At 44.6% G+C, this 22,816-nt stretch overlaps 1 protein-coding gene across 1 annotated transcript in view; it reads right to left on the minus strand.

Annotated features, from left to right (window-relative positions):
• The window catches only part of SAE1 (SUMO1 activating enzyme subunit 1), a 37,832-nt gene that overhangs the window by 8,635 nt on the left and 6,381 nt on the right, over window positions 1–22,816 (minus strand). The window contains exons 3-6 of the mRNA XM_073641436.1: window positions 21,015–21,188; window positions 18,352–18,494; window positions 13,343–13,442; window positions 1,102–1,207 (exon numbers count right to left, since the gene is read on the minus strand). Of these exons, the coding sequence (XP_073497537.1) occupies window positions 1,102–1,207; window positions 13,343–13,442; window positions 18,352–18,494; window positions 21,015–21,188 (523 nt within the window). The remainder of the gene's footprint in view (window positions 1–1,101; window positions 1,208–13,342; window positions 13,443–18,351; window positions 18,495–21,014; window positions 21,189–22,816) is intronic.

The following is a 22,816-nucleotide window of genomic DNA, read 5'->3' on the forward strand; positions in this document are numbered from 1 at the left end:
GACATGTTTCCTCCAGAGTCCAGTGGTGTCGGCTCTACACCACTCCATCCGATGCTCGGCATTGTGCTTGGTGATGTAAGGCTGCATCCAGCTGCTCGGCCATGAAGCTCCCGGCGGGGATGCAGTGTTTGTGCTGATGTTCATACCAGAGGAGGTCTGGACTCTGCAGTTACTGAGTCATCCCGCTAAATTTACGTGGTAATTATTAACCCCTTAACCAGTTCAACACTGAGACATTTTGCCCCTCCCCGACCAGGCACATTTTTGGGGGATTTTTTGTACATGCGCTTTTAACGGCTTTAACTTTTTTTTTTCCCTCATTCAGATATTTAAATACTTTTTGCCTCTTCCTACTATTGTTCTTGCAATTTTTTTCTTACCCCATTAACCATGCAGTAGTACTAGATTAACAAAAAAAGGGTATTTTTGTGTCACTGAATCCCGAAGGCGGGCGTCCAATGGACTGACACAGGGAGTTTCCTTCACTTATAAAACATTTTAAATGCCATGATGGCTGCCGGCATCGATGGAGACTCTGCCCCCAGCAGTTGCGGCTGGAGCCATCTCTTGGTCAATAGTCAGTGCTCACAAGCTCATTGTGGCTAGTAAAGCCGTCATGGTGCGGGAAACAGCAGCAACTCAGGGTGGGTATAGCCGTCATTAAGGGGTTAAGAGATGTACTCCAATACTTTTCATCCATATAGTTTATCAGAACGTAAAAAAACTCACCCAAAGTGTAATCTGACTCTAGCAAGTAGTCAAAGCCCCATGAACACTACTCTATACTTTCCAGATGATAGGTGCACCCAATGTGCCGCGGTCTTGGCAATAACTCCATTTGGCATAAAAGTGCTGTGACCACCTCTAATCTGACCAAGAAAAACCTTAATTTGCAAACTGAGTCCTAGTCAGTTTTGCAGGATGAAAAATGTAGTATTAGATAGCAGCCATTAAATGCATGGACATCCACCACACTGAGGACCGCTCGCTCTACGTTTGGGACCTTCTACTGACTCAAAAAGCTTGAACCCCCTAAAAAAAAAAAAACATTATAAAAAAACAAGTTTTACTTCTAGAAACTCGGTATCACCTAGTTTTTACCTTGCAGGAGGAAATAGTCGGCAGGCGTCTTCTTCAGCGCAGCTTTGGCTTTCTCGCTGTTCCAGTCGATTTCCAGAGCGTCCTTCAACCGGCAGAACTCTACTTTCTGACAAGGACAAAAAGAAAAAAAAAACAAGCTGAGAAGTTTTTGAGTCGCGCTGGGAATGTTTTCTCGGGAAAACTTTAGCTGACTGTCATTTTTAAGCAGAGGCCTCCCCTCCCCTTCGTGCCCCCCTCTCAGCTCTTTAAAACATTTAGACAGCCAGAGGAACATTGATTGGGGCCGCTGCAATGTCACTGGTGGATAATGAGACTGAGCGTTCCTGCGGCTGAGGACATCGTGCTCTACTTTCTCTTATACTTTGTTTTTTTTTGCAAACTTTATACAGTTACAATTATTTTTTGACAACTGTGACAGATTTTTGGGGTCTGAAGCTGGACACCGGCATGATGATCAATATTAATGTGATTAAAAAGGGGGGCTATGGACAATCCCTTTTTATTAGAAGGGTCTTCGGACTATAAATTGATCACGGGGTGTCTTCTTGGTAAGACACTAGAGATCAGCGGCAATCAGGCAGCAAGTGTTCGTTATCCCTGCAGCGCCTCCGCGGGGAAAGTGAAGCACTGCACCGTTTTTAATCTAAGCTAACCATGTGATGCGTGGCTGGTCCTCCACAACTGGTCGTTGTGTGGCCACCGATCTCAGGATCGGTGGGGGTCCCAGCACTCAGACCCTCATCTCGTACAAGACCTCTGTGGGAAAACCCCGATAGCTGCATAAATCAGCAGAATTATCTGTGCATCTTTCACAGAAGAAAAAAAAAATCCAAGTCACTTTTTCAGTTCAATTCAACTTTCCTTTCATATTTGACGAGCTCCTCTCGACCCGCGCTGACATAATCCCCCCAGATACAACAAAGCCGCCTCTGTTCCCCGCCCGGCTCGGCCCCCAGGTGGATTGACCTTTTGACTTGAAACCTGTTGGTTTAATAGTGAGGATCGGGGCCGTCTGAGCGTCTTAGGAGTGCGCACGTCGTAAAACAACAGGTCTACTAGAAGCTAAATGAAGCCCCATTGTGGATGACAGTAGCCCGGAGGAGAACTCGTCCAGACTTCACCGGCCCGGTGACACTGAATCCGCCTCACTGGGAAAGGTGAATCTGTGTCAGCGGTAATGACGATCCCAAGATGAAGGTCAAGATTACCAATGAATGAAGCTTTTTTTTTTTTACCAGGAGACGGGGGGGGACATAATTATCGCTATACTGTCTCATTAAGCTATGAAATGACAACACAATTAACTACATTATTTTTGCAAACTAAATTATAATTTTTTTTTTTTTTTACAAGTTAAAGGGATTGTCCTCTACTAAGTTTCATTCTACAGAAGGTCCCATGATTGTCTTAAAATTATATATAAAAACAATAAAAGTTAAACAAAATAAATCACACTGGACCCCCGATGTACCTCTGCAGATCCCCGGCGGTCTACTCGCTTCCACTCCAGGCAGGGAACTTCACATGACTGCTGCAGCCAATCAAGGACCACTGATTGCCTGCAGTGGTCAACTTCCAAACTCAGAAGGGAGCGCTAAGATTTATTTCTGGCTTTGATGGAATGGTAAAGCGTCACCAATCAGTGGGTGCCGATTGGCTGCTGCAGCAATCATGTGATGCAATGAAGCAAGCAGACTGGCGGGGGGGACACAGGCAGGAGTGGAGAGGGTCACCGAGGGTACAAAAGGGGAGTTTGGGATGTTTATATTAAAGTACCATTGTATATTTTTTTATTTCAACTCCACAGTTTGTATCTATAACTGCAGTAAAATACTGAGCGGTCGCTGTCATCTGCTGTTCCTGATGCCGCTCCGTTGTGATCTGCCGGATCATTCCAGCGTTTGATGGTTGGACCAGAAGTCACTTCTCAATGTACCGTAAGTCATAGAGAGACAGCACGTTAATCTCATAGACTTACACTGAGCTTGTGACTGTTACCCTTGACTTCCGGTCAGGGGCTGCAGTTACAGTTATATGAAAAAGTTTGGGCACCCCTATTAATCTTAAGCTTAATGTTTTTTAAAAATTGGTGTTTTTGCAACAGCTATTTCAGTTTGATATATGTAATAACTGTTGGACACAGTAATGTTTCTGCCTTGAAATGAGGTTTATTGTACTAACAGAAAATGTGCAATCTGCATTCAAACAAAATTTGACAGGTGCATAAGTATGGGCACCCTTATCATTTTCTTGTTTTAAATACTCCTACCTACTTTTTACTGACGTACTTTTTTTGGTTTTGTAACCTCATTGAGCTTTGAACTTCATAGCCAGGTGTATGCAATCATGAGCAAAGCTACTTAAAGTGGCCACTTGCAAGTTGTTCTCCTGTTTGAATCTCCTCTGAAGAGTGGCATCATGGGCTCCTCAAAACAACTGTCAAATGATCTGAAAACAAAGATTATTCAACATAGTTGTTCAGGGGAAGGATACAAAAAGCTGTCTCAGAAATATAACCTGTCAGTTTCCACTGTGAGGAACATAGTAAGGAAATGGAAGAACACAGGGACAGTTCTTGTTAAGGCCAGAAGTGGCAGGCCAAGAAAAACATCAGAAAGGCAGAGAAGAAGAATGGTGAGATCAGTCAAGGACAATCCTCAGACCACCTCCAGAGAGCTGCAGCATCAACTTGCTGCAGATGGTGTCACTGTGCATCGGTCAACTATACAACGCACTTTGCACAAGGAGAAGCTGTATGGGAGAGTGATGCGAAAGAAGCCGTTTCTGCAAGCACGCCACAAACAGAGTTGGCTGAGGTATGCAAAAGCACATTTGGAGAAGCCAATTTCTTTTTGGAAGAAGGTCCTGTGGACTGATGAAACCAAGATGGAGTTGTTTGGTCATACAAAAAGGCGTTATGCATGGCGGCAAAAAAACACAGCATTCCAAGAAAAACACTTGCTACCCACAGTAAAATTTAGTGGAGGTTCCATCATGCTTTGGGGCTGTGTGGCCAATGCCGGCACCGGGAATCTTGTTAAAGTTGAGGGACGCATGGATTCCACTCAGTATCAGCAGATTCTTGACAATAATGTTCAAGAATCAGTGATAAAGTTGAAGTTACTCAGGGGATGGATCTTTCAGAAAGACAATGATCCAAAACACCGCTCCAAATCTACTCAGGCATTCATGCAGAGGAACAATTACAATGTTCTGGAATGGCCATCCCAGTCCCCAGACCTGAATATCATTGAACATCTGTGGGATCATTTGAAGAGGGCTGTCCATGCTCGGCGACCATCAAACTTAACTGAACTGGAATTGTTTTGTAAAGAGGAATGGTCAAAAATACCTTCATCCAGGATCCAGGAACTCATTAAAAGCTACAGGAAGCGACTAGAGGCTGTTATTTTTGCAAAAGGAGGATCTACTAAATATTAATGTCACTTTTCTGGTGAGGTGCCCATACTTATGCACCTGTCGAATTTTGTTTGAATGCAGATTGCACATTTTCTGTTAGTACAATAAACCTCATTTCAAGGCAGAAACATTACTGTGTCCAACAGTTATTACATATATCAAACTGAAATAGCTGTTGCAAGAACACCAATTTTTAAAAAACATTAAGCTTAAGATTAATAGGGGTGCCCAAACTTTTTCAAATAACTGTACAAGATGGTGGAATGGGGCCGGAGCAGCACTGGGAAGAGCAGAAGACGGCGGCTGGTAAGTATAATACTAAGGGCAGGGAACAGACAGTGATACCACTCCGGTGGTGAAATAAAAAAAATACGCTGGGGTGGTGCTTTAAGACCGCCATTGGCCCTTTTACAGAATAACATTTTATTAGTGGTGAACCCCTTGTCGGTCATTCTTCTTAAAGGGGCATTTAGGCTACAAGCGAGGAATCGCTTCCAGCATCACATTTGCATTTTTCTGCAGACTATGTTGTATATTTGCTTCTGATTTTTCACCGTCAATTTCAAAGTGTGAAATATAGATATATTCTGCTGCAGATTTCTCACATAGAAACCCACAGCAAATACAATGTCTTCGGTGCAGACACTTCTTCAACTGTCCTTCATCTGAACATGGCTTGCAGAAGTCCATGCGCCTGCTGCAAAATCACATCAAGATGTAGGATAAGGAATTTCAATCGCTAAAATTTCTGCAACAAATCGGCCGCATCTGAATATTCCCATAAGGTCGCCCTGATTTTTTTTCTCCTAATTTTAAACAGGCATTTTAAAAAAAAATGGTAAAAGATGGAAACTCTTGGCATTTTTAAGTGCACTATTAATAACTTATTCATTTTGTTACATTAATAATATTTATTGATTATATTTGTCATGTTTTCAAGACTAGAGAACCCAATTGTGAAATAATATAGCAAAAAAAATAAATAAATAAATTGTAATACCAGAGCTGCGTGTCATACAAAGATTGTAAAAAGACAATTCCCCACCTCTCCATCCCCCCCAAAAAAAACCCACCATATAAAATATAAATCCAGTGTTAAAGGGGTTCTCAGGACTATATTAATTTGTTACTATGGGTATAAGAACTAACAGATAGGTGGTTACTACCTACCTGCCTGTTCTGCCCTGGCGCCGATCTCTGCCGGCACAGAGCGGTCACACGCGGCTCCTGCCGGCGACTCTGCGACTTCCACTACAGAACAGTGGCTTCTCTTCTGTTTCTGGGGCGTGACTGCTGCAGTTATGCTGATTGATAGCTGGCTCCCCACTGCCTAACTGCGGGGAGCCAGCAGTCAATGAGCATGACGTCTGCAATCAAGCCCCCGTTGACAGCAGCCTGGAAGAAGAAGAGCTGCTGAATTCTGCCAGTGACTGCTCTGAGCCGGCACCGGGTAGGACAGGCAGGGAGAGTTAGCAGATATCTGCCTGTTCATTTTTTAACTCATGGTAAAAATAAATAATTTAGTCCTGGACAACCCCTTTAAGAGCCTGATCAGAAAAAGGGTTAGGTCTGATACTGCAGCACTGGTGAAGTGAAAACTACTGATAGTTGTGCTGCCGATATGCAAAATAAGATTGGTGGGGTCCAGTTCCCAGCACGGTCACCAAACAGTTATCTGACGGAGCCAACGAGAGCTACGTCCCCTTTATTGTCCACCCTTTTGGTGCCCGGAATATAGTGGGAATGGAAAGTATTCAGACCCCTTTAAATTGTTCACTCTTTGTTTCATTGCAGCCATTTGGTAAATTCTAAAAAGTTCATTTTTTTTCTCATTAAAGTACACTGTGCACCCCATCGTGACTGAAAAAAAAACAGAAATGTAGAAATTTTTGCAAGTTTATTAAAAAAGATAAACTGAAATATCACATGGTCATAAGTATTCAGACCCTTTGCTCAGTATTGAGTAGAAGCAGCCTTTTGAGCTAGTACAGCCATGAGTCTTCTTGGGAATGATGCAACAAGTTTTCCACACCTGGATTTGGGGATCCTCAGCCATTCTTCCTTGCAGATCCTCTCCAGTTCCGTCAGGTTGGATGGTGAACATTGGTGGACAGCCATTTTCAGGTCTCTCCAGAAATGCTCAATTGGGTTTAGGTCAGGGCTCTGGCTGGGCTAGTCAAGAATGGTCACAGAGTTGTTCTGAAGTCACTCCTTTGTTATTTTAGCTGTGTGCTTAGGGTCATTGTCTTGTTGGAAGGTGAACCTTCAGTCAAATCTGAGGTCCAGAGCACTCTGGAAGAGGTTTTCATCCAGGATATCTCTGTACTTGGCCGCATTCATGTTTCCTTCAATTGCAACCAGTCGTCCTGTCCCTGCAGCTGAAAAACACTCCCATAGCATTATGCTGCCACCACCATGTTTCACTGTTGGGATTGTATTAGGCAGCTGATGAGCAGTGCCTGGTTTTCTCCACACATACCGCTTAGAATTATCAACAAAAAGTTCTATCTTCGTCTCATCAGACCAGAGAATCTTATTTCTCATAGTCTGGGAGTCTTTCATATGTTTTTTTTTTAGCAAACTATGTGGGCTTTCATATGTCTTGCACTGAGGATAGGCTTCCGTCGGACCACTCTGCCATAAAGGCCAGACTGGTGGAGGGCTGCAGTGATAGTTGACTTTGTGGAACTTTCTCCCATCTCCCTACTGCATCTCTGGAGCTCAGCCACAGTGATCTTGGGGTTCTTCTTTACCTCTCTCACCAAGGCTCTTCTCCCACGATTGCTCAGTTTGGCTGGACGGCCAGGTCTAGGAAGACTTCTGGTGGTCCCAAACTTCTTCCATTTAAGGATTATGGAGGCCACTGTGCTCTTAGGAACCTTGAGTAAAGAAGACATTCTTTTGTACCCTTGGCCAGATCTGTGCCTTGCCACAATTCTGTCTCTGAGCTCCTTGGGCAGTTCTTTTGCGCTCATGATTCTCATTTGCTCTGACATGCACTGTGAGCTGTGAGGTCTTATATAGACAGGTGTGTGCTTTTCCAAATTAAGTCCTATCAGTTTAATTAAACACAGCTGGACTCCAATGAAGGAGTAGAACCATCTCAAGGAGGATCACAAGGAAATGGACAGCATGTGACTTAAATATGAGTATCTGAGCAAAGGGTCTGAATACTTATGACCATGTGATATTTCAGTTTTTCTTTAATAAATTTGCAAAAATTTCTACATTTCTGTTTTTTTCGGTCAAGATGGGGTGCAGAGTGTACTTTAATGGGAAAAAAATGAACTTTTTAGAATTTACCAAATGGCTGCAATGAAACAAAGAGTGAAAATTTTAAAGGGGTCTGAATACTTTCCGTACCCACTGTAACTACTGCTGGGGCCTTATCTCCTTGAGAACAAAGGATTGAGCATGTTGAAATACAATATGTCCCATCCTATCCCTTTTCATATCTACAACCAGGAGCGCGTCAGGGGACACCTGCATGCAGAAGGTGGTCCCACCGAAATCAGTGGGTTTGGTGAGATTCATCTGATATGTATGGCCACATTTAGCCTTTTATTATTGACCAGATAAGATCCCGAGCGGCCATCCTCACTTGCATGTAAACATCTGATTGGCATTAGTAAGTAAATAGTATTAATTATCTTGGCTATAAAATAAGAAAAAAAAATTCCATTACAAGCTCCATCAACAGCAACAAACTTATTTTCTATAGAGCACAGAAAAGCAAAAAATAAATGAAAAAGACTAATGTATAAACTGTAGATTTGCCAACTACACAATGAAAAGTTTGTGGGTTCTGATTCTTAAAGCCGATCTCCGCGCACTTACTCGTCCTCTAATATATTACTAGCGTGTAATAAGCATTACGTTACCGCCAGTCCTGAGCCTCTAAATTTAATAATGATGTCACCCCTGAAAATCCCCAAGATGGACTCCCAGCAATAACACAGGTGAGTGTGCGGCGCTCCACGAGACTGTCAGTCTTTTCAAGCGCGCGAGCATCCAGGGAGTTACGGCCCCGCTGAGACAAGCAGCTAAATTGCAAAATGTTCTGCCGCCATTGTATTCTTGCAGGCGGCGCGTTCACTCATCGGTGGGGAATAAAACACACATCCCCCAAGCGTTTCTCTAATTTAAATATGTCACTTTGTGAAATCTGTCAAGTAAAAATGAGCTCCCGTTTGCAACACATAAGCATTCGGCAGCACCTAAGGCGTCCTAATTGATGTCGGAGAGGAAGAAATTAATGAGGGGGGCGGCTCTGTCCTTAGCTGCGGAGGAGATTACATAATCGTACCACCAGATAAAACTTTCAAGGAGTCTACAGAAGAAGCCGACGGCCTCTCCTGGTGACCGCAGACCCCACTATCAGTCATCTGTGAGCAGGTCGGGCCGCCAAGGAATTTTGCCTTCGGGTTTCTCAAGTCCTCATTCACTGACCACAATACCGTTCCGCTCATTAGAGAAAATCAATACAAATACTAGAACCTTAACCCCTTAACGTTACGGTGGTTAGCCATTTTTTTTTGTTGGGAGGGCAGGAAGGGGTGATTTACCATAGATGGAGAGAAGGTGAGAACTTAAGGAGCAGGTGGAAAAGATTTTACAAAATGCAAAATAAAAAAAAGACTTGTGGAGCAAATTATAAATCGGCAAAATATCAATCATGTCGCAGGTTTCCCCCCTAAGATCAATGTTCACGTACAGATCTCCGGCCTCTCTCCCCACTGGCCGCCTGTCAGTGATGGACTGGCGACTTAAGTGACCTGCTCCCCCAAAATGGCGTGCAGGCGCTGTAATTCCCAGAGGCAGCACATGCGCAGATCCATCCTCCACCTTCCCCCCAGATCTCACGCAGGCGCTGTAATTTCCAGAGGCAGCACATGCGCAGATCCATCCTCCACCTTCGCCTGAGATCTCACGCAGGCGCTGTAATTTCCAGAGGCAACGCATAAGCAGATCCATCCTCCACCTTCCCCCGAGATCTCAAGCAGGCGCCGTAATTCCCTGATGCGATGCATGAGCAGATCCATCCTCCACCTTCCCCTGAGATCTCACGCAAGCTCTAATTCCCAGAGGCTATGCATGCGCAGATTCATCCTCCACCTTCCCCCAAAATCTCGCGCAGGTGCTTTAATTGCCAGAGGCAGCACATGCGCAGATCCATCCTCCACCTTCCCCCCAGATCTCACGCAGGCGCTGTAATTTCCAGAGGCAGCACATGCGCAGATCCATCCTCCACCTTCGCCTGAGATCTCACGCAGGCGCTGTAATTCCCAGAGGCAACGCATAAGCAGATCCATCCTCCACCTTCCCCCGAGATCTCAAGCAGGCGCCGTAATTCCCTGAGGCGATGCATGAGCAGATCCATCCTCCACCTTCCCCTGAGATCTCACGCAAGCTCTAATTCCCAGAGGCTATGCATGCGCAGATTCATCCTCCACCTTCCCCCAAAATCTCGCGCAGGTGCTTTAATTGCCAGAGGCAGCACATGCGCAGATCCATCCTCCACCTTCCCCCCAGATCTCACGCAGGCGCTGTAATTTCCAGAGGCAGCACATGCGCAGATCCATCCTCCACCTTCACCTGAGATCTCACGCAGGCGCTGCAATTCCCAGAGGCAGCACATGCGCAGATCCATCCTCCACCTTCGCCTGAGATCTCACACAAGCTCTGTAATTCCCAGAGGCAGCACATGCGCAGATCCATCCTCCACCTTCCCCCGAGATCTCACGCAGGCGCTGTAATTCCCAGAGGCGATGCATGCGCAGATCCATCCTCCACCTTCGCCTGAGATCTCACGCAGGCGCTGTAATTCCCAGAGGCAACGCATAAGCAGATCCATCCTCCACCTTCCCCCGAGATCTCAAGCAGGCGCCGTAATTCCCTGATGCGATGCATGAGCAGATCCATCCTCCACCTTCCCCCGAGATCTCACGCAGGCGCTGTAATTCCCAGAGGCAGCACATGCGCAGATCCATCCTCCACCTTCCCCCGAGATCTCACGCAGGCGCTGTAATTCCCAGAGGCAACGCATGCGCAGATCCATCCTCCACCTTCCCCCGAGATCTCAAGCAGGCGCTGTAATTCCCAGAGGCGATGCATGCGCAGATCCATCCTCCACCTTCCCCTGAGATCTCACGCAAGCTCTAATTCCCAGAGGCTATGCATGCGCAGATTCATCCTCCACCTTCCCCCAAAATCTCGCGCAGGTGCTTTAATTGCCAGAGGCAGCACATGCGCAGATCCATCCTCCACCTTCCCCCCAGATCTCACGCAGGCGCTGTAATTTCCAGAGGCAGCACATGCGCAGATCCATCCTCCACCTTCGCCTGAGATCTCACGCAGGCGCTGTAATTCCCAGAGGCAACGCATGCGCGGATCCATCCTCCACCTTCCCCCGAGATCTCAAGCAGGCGCTGTAATTCCCAGAGGCTATGCATGCGCAGATTCATCCTCCACCTTCCCCCAAAATCTCGCGCAGGCGCTGTAATTCCCAGAGGCAGCACATGCTCAGATCCATCCTCCACCTTCCCGTGAGATCTCACGCAGCCACTGTAATTCCCAGAGGCAGCACATGCGCAGATCCATCCTCCACCTTCCCCTGAGATCTCACGCAAGCTCTAATTCCCAGAGGCTATGCATGCGCAGATTCATCCTCCACCTTCCCCTGAGATCTGACGCAGGCACTGTAATTCCCAGAGGCAGCACATGCGGAGATCCATCCTCCACCTTCCCCTGAGATCTCACGCAGGCGCTGTAATTGCCAGAGGCAGCACATGCGCAGATCCATACTCCAGCTCCCCCCCAAGATCTCACACAAGCTCTGTAATTCCCAGAGGCGATGCATGCGCAATCGATCCTCCACCTTCCCCCGAGATCTCGCGCAGGCGCTTTAATTGCCAGAGGCAGCACATGCTCAGATCCATCCTCCACCTTCCCCCGAAATCTCGCACAGGCGCTTTAATTGCCAGAGGCAGCACATGTGCAGATGCATCCTCCACCTTACCCCAAGATCTCGCGCAGGCACTGTAATTCCCAGAGGCAGCACATGCGCAGATCTATACTCCACCTTTCCCCGAGATCTCGCGCAGGCGCTGTAATTCCCAGAGGCAGCACATGCTGAGATCCATACTCCACCTTCCCCTGAGATGTCGCACAGGCGTTGTAATTCCCAGAGGCAGCACATACGCAGATCCATACTCCAGCTCTCACAAAGTCATCGGCACCTTAGAACGCATGCCCTGGCCCAAGGAATGAAGGCTCTTGTGCGAGATCTTGGGGTGAGCAAGTGACAGAGAAGAGACTTGTCAGTCACTGACAAGAGGCCGGCAGTGGGCAGGGAAAGAGGGCGAGAGGCCGGAGTGCTGTAAGTGCATGCCAAGCTCCCTACACTTGCGGCTCATTTGCACAAAAATTAAACAAACATACGGGTTTCTAAAAAATGGAAATATGGACTTCTAAAACAAATGTATGGGCGGCATCAACATTTCAGAGACTTTACATAGATGATGTTAGTTTGGGGGTCTAAAAACTGGCTGACAGGTTCTCCTTTAATAATACAATGTGATTTTACATGTGGTTTACATAAAAGTCTACAGGGAAAATGCAGCGTCTAAACTCACAGTGGGCACGAGCCTTCATTAAAGCTCATTCAGTTTCATTGAACTCTTAAAGGCAGCAGATTTTCTATACAAAAAAATGCAGCTTTGGAAATAAGTCCTTAAAGGGGTTCATCTCCTTTCAGAAAATCTTCATTTGTTCTAACAAACTACCTTTTAGGCCGAGTCTCTGCCGCTGCTCCTGGTATGGTCTGCCATAACATCACATCGACAGCCAATCGGCAGCCAATCAGTGAGCTCAGCGGCTTAGGCTGTGTAGATGGAACGCCCCCTTTAGAGCCGCTGAGCTCACTGACTGGCATCCGTGCTGTCGAGGCAATGTCAGCGGGCACCGGGAGCCGCGCCAGAGACTCATCGCTGGACCTGGGGACAGTAAATAAAGAGCAGTTGATTATTTTATAACAAACTGTAGCCGGGGAACAAAGATTTTCCGAAACCCCTATAATGAGAAGTGCTGATTGATGCATTTTTAAAGACCAATTTTTTAAGCAGGAAAAAAAGCCACTCGTTACAATAACGGCTAAAAATCTTCACACATTGCATATTGTCTTTGTGTTTACTTGACCTACAGGGAAGTTTTTTTTATAAAAAAAATACATTACAGCATGTGAATTCTTTCAGCTTTTTTACTGTATTCTTTTCCCTCATTGATATCAATAAAATTGAAGCTATAAAAAAGCACATTTTAATGCAGAATTGTCAGTGATTTTAGGGAGATTGTCATATTATTATAAGGAGGGGGTACACAGCAAACACTAGTGTGAACATAACCCCATCCTAATGGAAAAGGAAAGCTACAAAAATCCTCTTGTATTACAAAGTTGACAAGTAGCAAATCGGCTTGTGTGCTCCCTGCAGCGCCCCTACAGGTTATATTAAGTATTACACATCAATAGGCTGTCTATCTAATGCAGGAATAGACAGGCTCAACTAAACCACTATTCTCTCTCAAAGAGGACCCTGATTAGAAGACCCCCCACTCCTCCATTAAAATACATTTATCTAATAGAATACATTAAAATTGGTTTTCTGAACAGAAGAATGATCATAAAGCCAACCAGATCCACAACAATCATCATCATCATCACATCTATGGGCGGAACAACCGGAAGGTATGCTAGAGGGGCTTCATAAAAGAAAGAAGGAGCCACCTGGACAATGTGAGGTGGGCCGGCTCTGGCACTTCTTACCTTTTTGATCATTGTGCTTTCCGCAGCATCGATCTTAGGCTTTTTAGCTTCTGGGCCGTCTTCAGAGTCCTGATTAGGTTTTGTAACTTTCATCTTCTCCCTGAAATATTAGGATTTTTTGTTTTAGGCTCCATATCATTTGGGAGGTTTTAGAAAATCAAAATTAAACGTTTCTAACCAAATAAATTACAACCCCAGTTACAAAAAAGTTTTGTAAAATGTAGAGAAAACAAAAATACAATGACTAAGAAATCTATTATCACTATCTCTTAGTCACAGCAGAACACTGAACAGTTCAGAAGGTGAACGATGGACATTTTTCCATTTCAGCTGAAAAAATTAACATATATAGAAAGTGATAGCAGCAACAAGTCTCAAAAGTTCCCCCGAGGCCGTGTCCATCCTTGTGGAGCCTCTACTCTGCTTTTTCACAACAGTCTGAAAACATCTGAGTAGTAAGGAGACAATTGCTGGGGTTTTGGGAGAGGAACATTGTTCGGTTCTGGTCGGATGTTGGATTCTCGCTGCTCCACAATTCGGGGTCTTTGCCAAATTTGTTTCATAATGCGCCAAGGTTTTTCAGTTTGTGAAAGGTCCAGACTGAAGGCGGCCGGTTGATCACCTGAACTCCTCTTCTGCAGAGCTTTACTGCTGTGATGGTTGCTGTATGTGGTTTACCGTTGTCTTGCTGAAATATGCGAGTCCTTCCCTGAATGAGACATTGTCTGGTTGCGCATATTGTTCTAACACCTCTATATAGAGCTCCGCATCGATGGCGCCTTTCATATGTAATCTACCCATGCCATAGGTCCCCTCTCTTCGATAACAAGCCGGACGGTCCCATCTCCTCGATAACAAGCCGGACGGTCCCCTCTCTTCAATAACAAGCCGGACGGTCCCCTCTCCTTGATAACAAGCTGGACGGTCCCATCTCCTCGATAACAAGCTGGACGGTCCCATCTCCTCGATAACAAGCTGGATGGTCCCATCTCCTCGATGTCAAACTCAACGGTCTCGCTCCTTGATAACAAGCAGGATGGTCCCTCTCATCTTGAGTCCGCAGGACATGACATCTGTGCTTTCCATACACAATTTCATACTTTGATTCATCCAACCACAGAACAATTTTCCATTCTGCCTCTGTCTATTATAAATGAGCTTTTCGCCTAGAGAAGACTGCAGAGTTTCTGGATTGTGTTGAAATACGGATTCTTCTTTGCATGATACAGGTTTAATTTTCATTTGTGGATTACACAGGGAACTGGCTTCCCCAACAATGATTCCTGGAAGCATTCCTGAGCCCACGCAGTGATTCGCCTGTGTTTAATGCAGAGCAGCCTGAGGGCCTGAGAATCACGAGCATCTAATACTGACAGACGGCGTTTTCCCTTGTGCACATGGATTTCCCCAGAATCTCTGAATCTTTTTAGATTATGTACTGTAGATGTGGGATATCCATAGTAATCACAATTTTAACATTTTAAATCGGTTCACAATTTTTAGACGCAGTAGTTCACAGATTGGTGACCTCTGACCATCTTTGCTCAGAGAGACTCTGCCTCTCTAACATGCTCTTTCTATACACAGTTGTGTGACTTAGTTGAGAATTCATCCTCCAGCGGTTTTTCATTACTTTTCCAGCTTCTTGTTAACCCTATCCCAAAGTTTTTGACATGTGTTGCTGCCACCAATTTCTAAATTACTTCATTTTTTCAAATGAAATGGAAAATTGTCCAACGTTCACCTTCTGATCTGTGGGAATTGGGAATAAAATATGGCGACGAGAGATTTTCTAAATTGTTGCATTCATGTTTCTTTACATTTTACTCAGCATCCCAACATTTTTGTAGTTGGGGATCATACATGACCGTATCTTCAGCTGTGATCATATACTGTGTCCCGCTTATTGGAAGCACAGCATGAAGACAGTGCAAATACTCCATAGGCTATGGCATGTACCTAGGATAGATACACAATTGGGTAACCCTTTCCTATCCGTACAATATACTGCTGTCCCTTCCCTGCTGTGCTGGGTGGCTCCAAGGATGGGTAGATGCATTAGTGACATGGAGGTATCTAGCTGTATAAGGCCATAACTCTTACACGGCCGCTATTCAGCTTGGTATAGCATTGATAATCCTTTCACTTGAAGGTGATAAGTGGCTCGATGCCGAATATCATAAGAGCGGAAATAGAAAACCTCTAATGTAGACTGTCCAATCCTGCACCCATAGCCGCAGACATGGAGCGAGGGTCTGGCAGCCTCCCCTACACGTCACAGACCACATGCACCCCCCGAAAGAAATCAACTCCGGGGTCACGAAGCCGGGAATACATCATTGGGACCTTATTGGTGTCAGGGGAAGGTAAGAACAGGACACCGACCATCACATCATGGGACCCGGCACGCCGGGGGTTTATGTTCACAGACACAAGATATCAGGTGCTTCACCCACTAAAATATTTAGGGAGTTGAAGGAGTTTAACCCCTTAAGATCGTGGCTAGTTTTGGACTGAAAAAGTTCATTCTAACCATTAGAAGTGATCACCTATTCCCAGAATTGATGATGGCTTGCAGAGGGGTGTGAGGGTCCATCCACTGGGACCCCTTACCAATCCTAAAGAATGGGATAGGAAGTGTCCAGTGGAAAAGGAGCAGACGCTACATTAATTCTTTACGGGACTGTCCAGAGAGGGCTGCGCTTCGCTTTTTCCAGCGGTCCCATAGAGAATAAATGCCACCTCCCATTCTCTGGATTGGTGGGGGGTCCTGCCGCTCTGACCCTTCCCGATCTACAAATTATTGATCCTTTTAATAATGTGAATAGCACTTTAAGCATACCTTCTTTGGTTTATTTTAGTCTTTCCTGGTACGGATTTTTGCAGGCTTTTTTTTTATTTATTTATTTTACTTTTTGAGAAAAAGTAATAAAAGAAAAAAATATTTAAAAAAAACCTGACTTTTTTATATAAACTAATTGTGGACTTGTGAGCTCTTCCTCCTTATCTTGCATTGGAATATCTATGGCGGCAGAGTGTTTGCCCACCCTTTGCTGCAAGGTGGAAGCCGTCAGAGATTAACTCCAACCTCTCAGGGAGTGATTGTGAGATCACATAAATCAGGTGCTTTTACTTCAGTACCAGCAGAAAGTATATAAAACCCCCCAGAAAACAAAAACATGGCGGCTGTTTTCTCGTAAAAACAGCTCCACTCTTGTCCACTGACTGTGTCTGGTATGGCACCACTGACTCATTCAGGTGAGCAAGGTTGAAAACAAGGACTGGCTGCAGTACCAGTCACAGCCCGTTGACAACAGTGGAGCCATTTCTGCAATAAAGAGAGCTTTTAAACAGCATGGATTAATTATTTATCTCCATCAATGCAATTGGAATAATACAGGGCAGTGGTTGAGCATGCTCACTACTGCTCCATCTACACAAGTGACTCAGATCTCAGACCTCATGAGGCTGGTGTACCTACTGTGAAAATCAATGTCAGAATGGCTGTATAATCCTTTCTGAAAGTTTTAACTAATTCTCCACCAACCCCAGTGTGATTGACAGTTCCTCAGTGTCCCTCCTCCCTGCTGAGATCTCACACTGCTCAGTACAAGCTGCTGCTGTCAGTCCTGCTGGGTGACTGGAAACTGACTCCACTTGGACTTGAGCTCTCCCACACTTTAGCTGGACTCAATATCCTCATTTTAATATTAGGATTATACACCTATGCTGACATTGATTTTCACAGTAAGTACACCAGTCTCATTAGGTCTAAGACATACATTTAATGGTGTATGTGGTTTTTATTGCAAATTCTGTTCACAGATCTGCATTGGGGGCAAGAAAATGTCAGTCTAGCCCTGTACATTACAAAGTGGGAATATTAAAGAAAAGCGACAATAAGGTTTCAGAAAATATACCTTCTTGAAGCCTTCACTGCGGAGCCGGCTGTCAGTCAGTGCCGGAGCGAGGTTACAGCCGCCGCTCACTGTGTACTGAGGGGTGAAGCCACACCGACCGCGCCTCTATGACTGAAAGCCCAAGGCAGCTGCATTGATTTAGATACACTATTAACCCAATATCTGCAAGGCAATAATGTTTAGGAACATGATTGGTTCCCTTTGGTGAACTTTGAAACATGATCAGGGCAAAGCCAAGCCAAAACTCATCTACATACAGAACCCAAGAAGAAAAAAAAATTTAACTCAGAAAGGGGGAGCCATGCTGTATGAACAAAGTACAAGAATACAGCAAAACCAAAGAAATGAGCCGGACTATAAGTTGGTGTACGTGCCAAGTGTAAGAGCACATTCTCACTGTCGCCATTGCACAGACAAAACCCAAGTAAAAAGAAACAAAACACAATGAGCACACTCTTACACTATGCACGTATACCAGTTTATAGTCTGGCTCATTTCTTTGTAAAAAGTGCAAAAAAATTACAGCAAAACCAAAGAAATGAGCTGGACTATAAACTGGTATACGTGCATAGTGTAAGAGTGTGCTCATTGTGTTTTGTTTCTTTTTACTTGGGTTTTGTCTGTGCAATGGCGACAGTGAGAATGTGCTTACACTTTGCACGTATACCAGTATATTGTCCGGCTCATTTCTTTGGTTTTGCTGTAATATTTTGTACTTTGTACAAAGAAATGAGCCGGACTATAAGCTGGTATACGTGCAAAGTGTAAGAGCACGTTCACACTGTGTGCTCATTGTGTTTTGTCTGTGAAAAGGCCACCGTGTGAACGTGCTTACACTTTGCACGTACACCAACTCATAGTCCGGCTCATTTCTTTGGTTTCTCATCTATAGTTTGGCTGGTGGAGCGAGGCATCTCCTTTGGTGGGGGGTGATCGCCTGAAATATTGTTCCCGGCAGGAGAAGAAAAAATAAATTGAAACATATAAATGGAAGTAGCCAATCATCGAGTGACTTGCTGTATGCGCAATCGGCACTCTTTGCGCACATTTTTATCAGCACCTTTAGGAAGGGGGACAGGCCGAACTTACTCAACAAACTCATGTGCTCCAAGGTCAGCAAACGTGTATCCATGATAGCCAAAAGCATCCCCCATGAAGAACTTGATGCCTTTTTCGTGGCAGATCTGGTTCACCTTCACTAGTAGGTCCCGGGAGCAGCAGGTCAGACAAACCTAGAAGCAGAAACCAGACAATGGATGTGATACATATATATTATACACATATATGATACGGCGTTATCTACTGCAATCCGCCGCGGGACATTGTTACATCAAGATGCAAAAGTCTAGATAACAAGTCTTCTGCTATTCGGGCAAACACAAGCTGTGACCCCCGGCCCCCTGAGCCGCTTCCTGTTGTTGATCTTTATTTCCTCCTAGACACAAAAATCTGGCGCTAGACTGAAATAGGGAGCGGGGGGCTTTATTACCGAGAAAGGCGTCCCTGTCAACACTTGTACAGTATGGGCTCGGAAAATGGTGCTTCCTCCCATAACAATGAGCGCCCACCATTGTTCTCTCCGTACAGAGAGACCGCACGTGCGCAGAATTAGGATTTTCCTCACACTTCAGAATAAGCTTTTCGTTGCTTCTAGTAAGGAGCCGACATGTGCAACCCTATAATAGATTAGGAAGTCACATTTACAGCAATGCCAAGAGCAAACCTGAGAGCAGGACGGGATAGATCCCAGAAGATGAATAGTCAGTGCAGCAAGAAACCGGCCTAATGCTAAGCCATCTATGACCTGTACTCAGTACTGTCAATATATACACATGCGGTCATGGCCGAAAGTCTCGGCACCCTTGAAACTGTTCCAGAAAATGAAGTATTTCTCCCATAACATTGTCACAATTACACACGTTTTGCTGTACACATGTTTATTTCCTTTGTGTGTATTGGAACAACATAAATAAAAAAGGAAAAAAGGCAAATTGGAGACAATTTCACACAAATCCCCAAAAAATGGGCCGGACAAAATTGTTGTCCCCCTCAACTTAATATTCGGTTGCACAGCCTTTGGAATAAATAACTGCAATCAATCACTTCCTATAACCATCAACAAGCTTCTTACACGTCTCACCTGGAGTTTCGGACCACTCTTCTTCAGCAAACTGCTCCAGGTCTCTCATATGTGAAGGCGCCTTATCCCAACAGCAATTATAAGATCTCTCCATAGGTGATCAATGGGATTTAGATCCGGAGTCATTGCTGCCACTTCAGAACTCTTCAGCACTTTGTTTGCATCCATTTCTGGGGGCTTCTTGGAGTATGTTTGGGGTCATTGTCCTGCTGGAAGACCATGACCTAGGAAGCAAACCCAGCTTTCTTACACTGGGCACAACATTGCGACCCAAAATCCGTTGGTAATCTTCACATTTCATGATGCCTTGCACACAGTCAAGGCACCCAGTGGCAGAGGCAGAAAAACAACCTCCACTATATTTGACTGTTGGTACTGTGTTCTTTTCTATGTAGGCCTCATTCTGTTTTTGGTAAACAGTAGAATGATGTGCTTTACCAAGAAGCTCCATCTTGTTATCATCTGTCCACCAGACTCTTTCCCAGAAGGATTTTGGTTTACTCCCATACATTTTGGCAAACTACAGTCTAGCTTTTTTATGTCGTTGTGTCAGCAGTGGGGTCCTCCTGGGTCTCCTGACATAGCGTTTCATTTCATTCAAATATTGACGGATAGTTCGCGCTGACACTGATGCACCCTGAGCCTGCAGGACAGCTTGAATTTCTTTGGACCTTGATTGGGGCTGCTTATCCACCATCCGGACTATACTGTGTGGCAACCTTTCATCACTTTCTCTGCCGTCCACATCCAGGGAGATAAGCTACAGTACCATGGGTTGTAAACTTCTTGATTATGTTGCGCACCGTGGACAAAGGAACATCAAGATCTCTGGAGACTGACTTGTAACATTGAGATACTTTTCAACTATTTTGGTTCTCAAGTCCTCAGACAGTTCTCTTCTCTTTCTGTTCTCCATGCTTAGCGTTGCACACACAGACACACAATACAAAGATTGAGTCAACTTCTCCCCTATTTATCCGGTTTCAGGTGTGATTTTCATATTGCCCACACCTGTTACTTGCCAGAGATGAGTTTTAACAAGCATCACATGCTTGAAACAAAGTTGCTTACCCACAATTTTGGAAAGGTGCCAACAATTTTGCCCAATCCATTTTGAGGTCATGTTTGAAATTATGTTCAATTTGCCTTTTTTAAGTTGTTTCAATACACACAAAGGAAATAAACGTGTGTATAACAAAACATGAGTCAATTCAATTCCTGCTCACTGTGGCTGAATCTAGTGACAGGATCCCTGTAAAATGCTGCTCTATGTACCGCGGCGGATCCATAATCCTAGTAGGAAAATGGGAGAAAAAATGTGCTGTTCTAAGTGCAGAAAAAATACAGCAGAAACATAGGTGTATGAGTGCGGTATATTCATAAGGAAAGCGTTCCTTCTGCTCTCTGGCCGGTGACTGACAGGAGTCAGAAACCATCTTTCCATTGTATTCTTTCAGTGCACCTAGCGGCCAAATGGTGCAACACTTTCTTTGCCATTTTGGCTACTAGGAGGCCCCTACAGTGGTGATATAAGACCCTTACATAGAGCAGCACATTTAGATGACAGATGGCAGCAGTGGAGGATTTTATGCACGGTATATATAACACTCACTGTATCAAAATCCTTAAAGAAGTCCTCTTCCTTCTCTTCAATCTTGTCCTTATTGACGACGACTTCTACCATGGGATTGAGGTTCTGCGCCCGCTCCAGAGAAGCTTCTGCTCTGTTACGACCCAGGGATCCAGTGGGGATCAGGAACTGAGCGTGAGAATCCTCCGACGACACCTGAAATCACAGCCTGCGGTCAATCTACTGGTGAACGGATCCGGAGCGCCGAGTGCCCACCAGGACCATTAACCCACCAATAACAAGGACTGGTCACATTACCTTACGGCTTGTCAATGTGCAATTAACCCCTTCCCGCTGCAGACCGTGTTCGCCTTCCTGATAGAGCCCCATTTTCCACATCGGTCACTATAAGTGGTAATAATATAAGAGTCTACCGGACCCAGAGATTGTTTTTTTCGTGATATATTGTCCTTTATGTTAGTGCTAAATTGAGGTTGATCCGTTTTGCGTTCATTTAATATGGGAAATGTGCAGAAAAACCTAGAATAATTAGCAATATACAAACTTTTAATTTACATTAGTACCACCGTGCAAAAAGGTTGGTAAAAAAAAAATTTCCCGTACGTCTACTTTACACCGCCATCATTTTTTTTTTTTAATGTCCTTTCATTTTGGAAGGATATTCGAGGGGTGGGACGTTTGGCATCAATTCTTGAGTTTTTAAAGTTGAGTTTTTAGGAACAAATTCAGTTTTGGTGTGACTTTAAAGAGGCTATATATATCAGAGCCACCCCCCATAAATTACCCCATTTTACAAACTGCACCCCTAAAAAGTATTCAAAGCCTCAAAGAGTTTGCAATTCCTGTGCGGCACCAAAAGGGTTAGTAATGAAATTTTTTTTTCCTCTACTAAATTGTTGCTTGAGCCCCAAATTTTTCATTTTAACAAAGAGCAATAAGACCAAAAAAAACCCCACATATTATTTTGACTCCATATGTGGTCAAAGTTCTGTGGGGACTATTTTACCATACCAAAATAGCTCAAAAAAAGTGACCCACAATTTGGAAATTACACCACTCAGCAGCTTCATCTTAGGGTGTAGTAAGCATTTTTAAACCACAGGTGTTTCAAAGAAATTTTTAAGATTGGCTGTAAAAATTAAAAATCTCTCTAAAATGCTGTTTTAGCCCCAAATTTAGCATTTTCACAAGAAGTAATAGGGGAAAAAAGGCCCCCCCCAACAGTGTTTTATGCAACTTCCCCTGAATGTGTTAATACCCCATAGATCATCCTAAATTACAGTTTGGGCTCAGCAAGAACGCCACGCAGATTTTGCAGAAATAGGGAACCTAGTGGCAATTGCAGAGCCCCCAACGTATCAGAATAGTGGACACTCCCCGGAGGGGACGCTGCACCCCCTCAAGGAATTCATGGTATAGAAAAAAATAAAAAAATAAGCTTCAATGAAAAGTTAAGGGAATTTTTGCCTACAGGACTCGTACAACATCCTAGGAGAGCAGGAAGCCACAAGGAATGTAACGCTTCCTTTCCTGCCCTATTTTGGGTCTGCTACTGGGAGGGTACCATTAATAAAAGTATTTCTGAGAATTGCTGATCAGGCAATTCCATAATATTTTTATGTACTAGCAAACGGGGGCGACTCTTGTGGTCTACAACGAATACTACTGAAAAGCTAAGAGGGCCCCCTTGTGGCAGATATAAAGAACACGCTATGTCCAGAACTTGGCCAGTGACACCCGATGTTAGCACTGCGGCGCTGCACAAAGCTACTGAGAAACAAACAAATCATTTTGAGTAAGGAAATAAAAATAGTGTGTTTGCA

The sequence above is a fragment of the Phyllobates terribilis genome, unplaced genomic scaffold (genome assembly GCF_046119375.1).
Source record: "Phyllobates terribilis strain yellow unplaced genomic scaffold, ASM4611937v1 Scaffold_7__3_contigs__length_470593459, whole genome shotgun sequence".
In the NCBI taxonomy this organism is placed as follows: Eukaryota; Metazoa; Chordata; class Amphibia; order Anura; family Dendrobatidae; genus Phyllobates; species Phyllobates terribilis.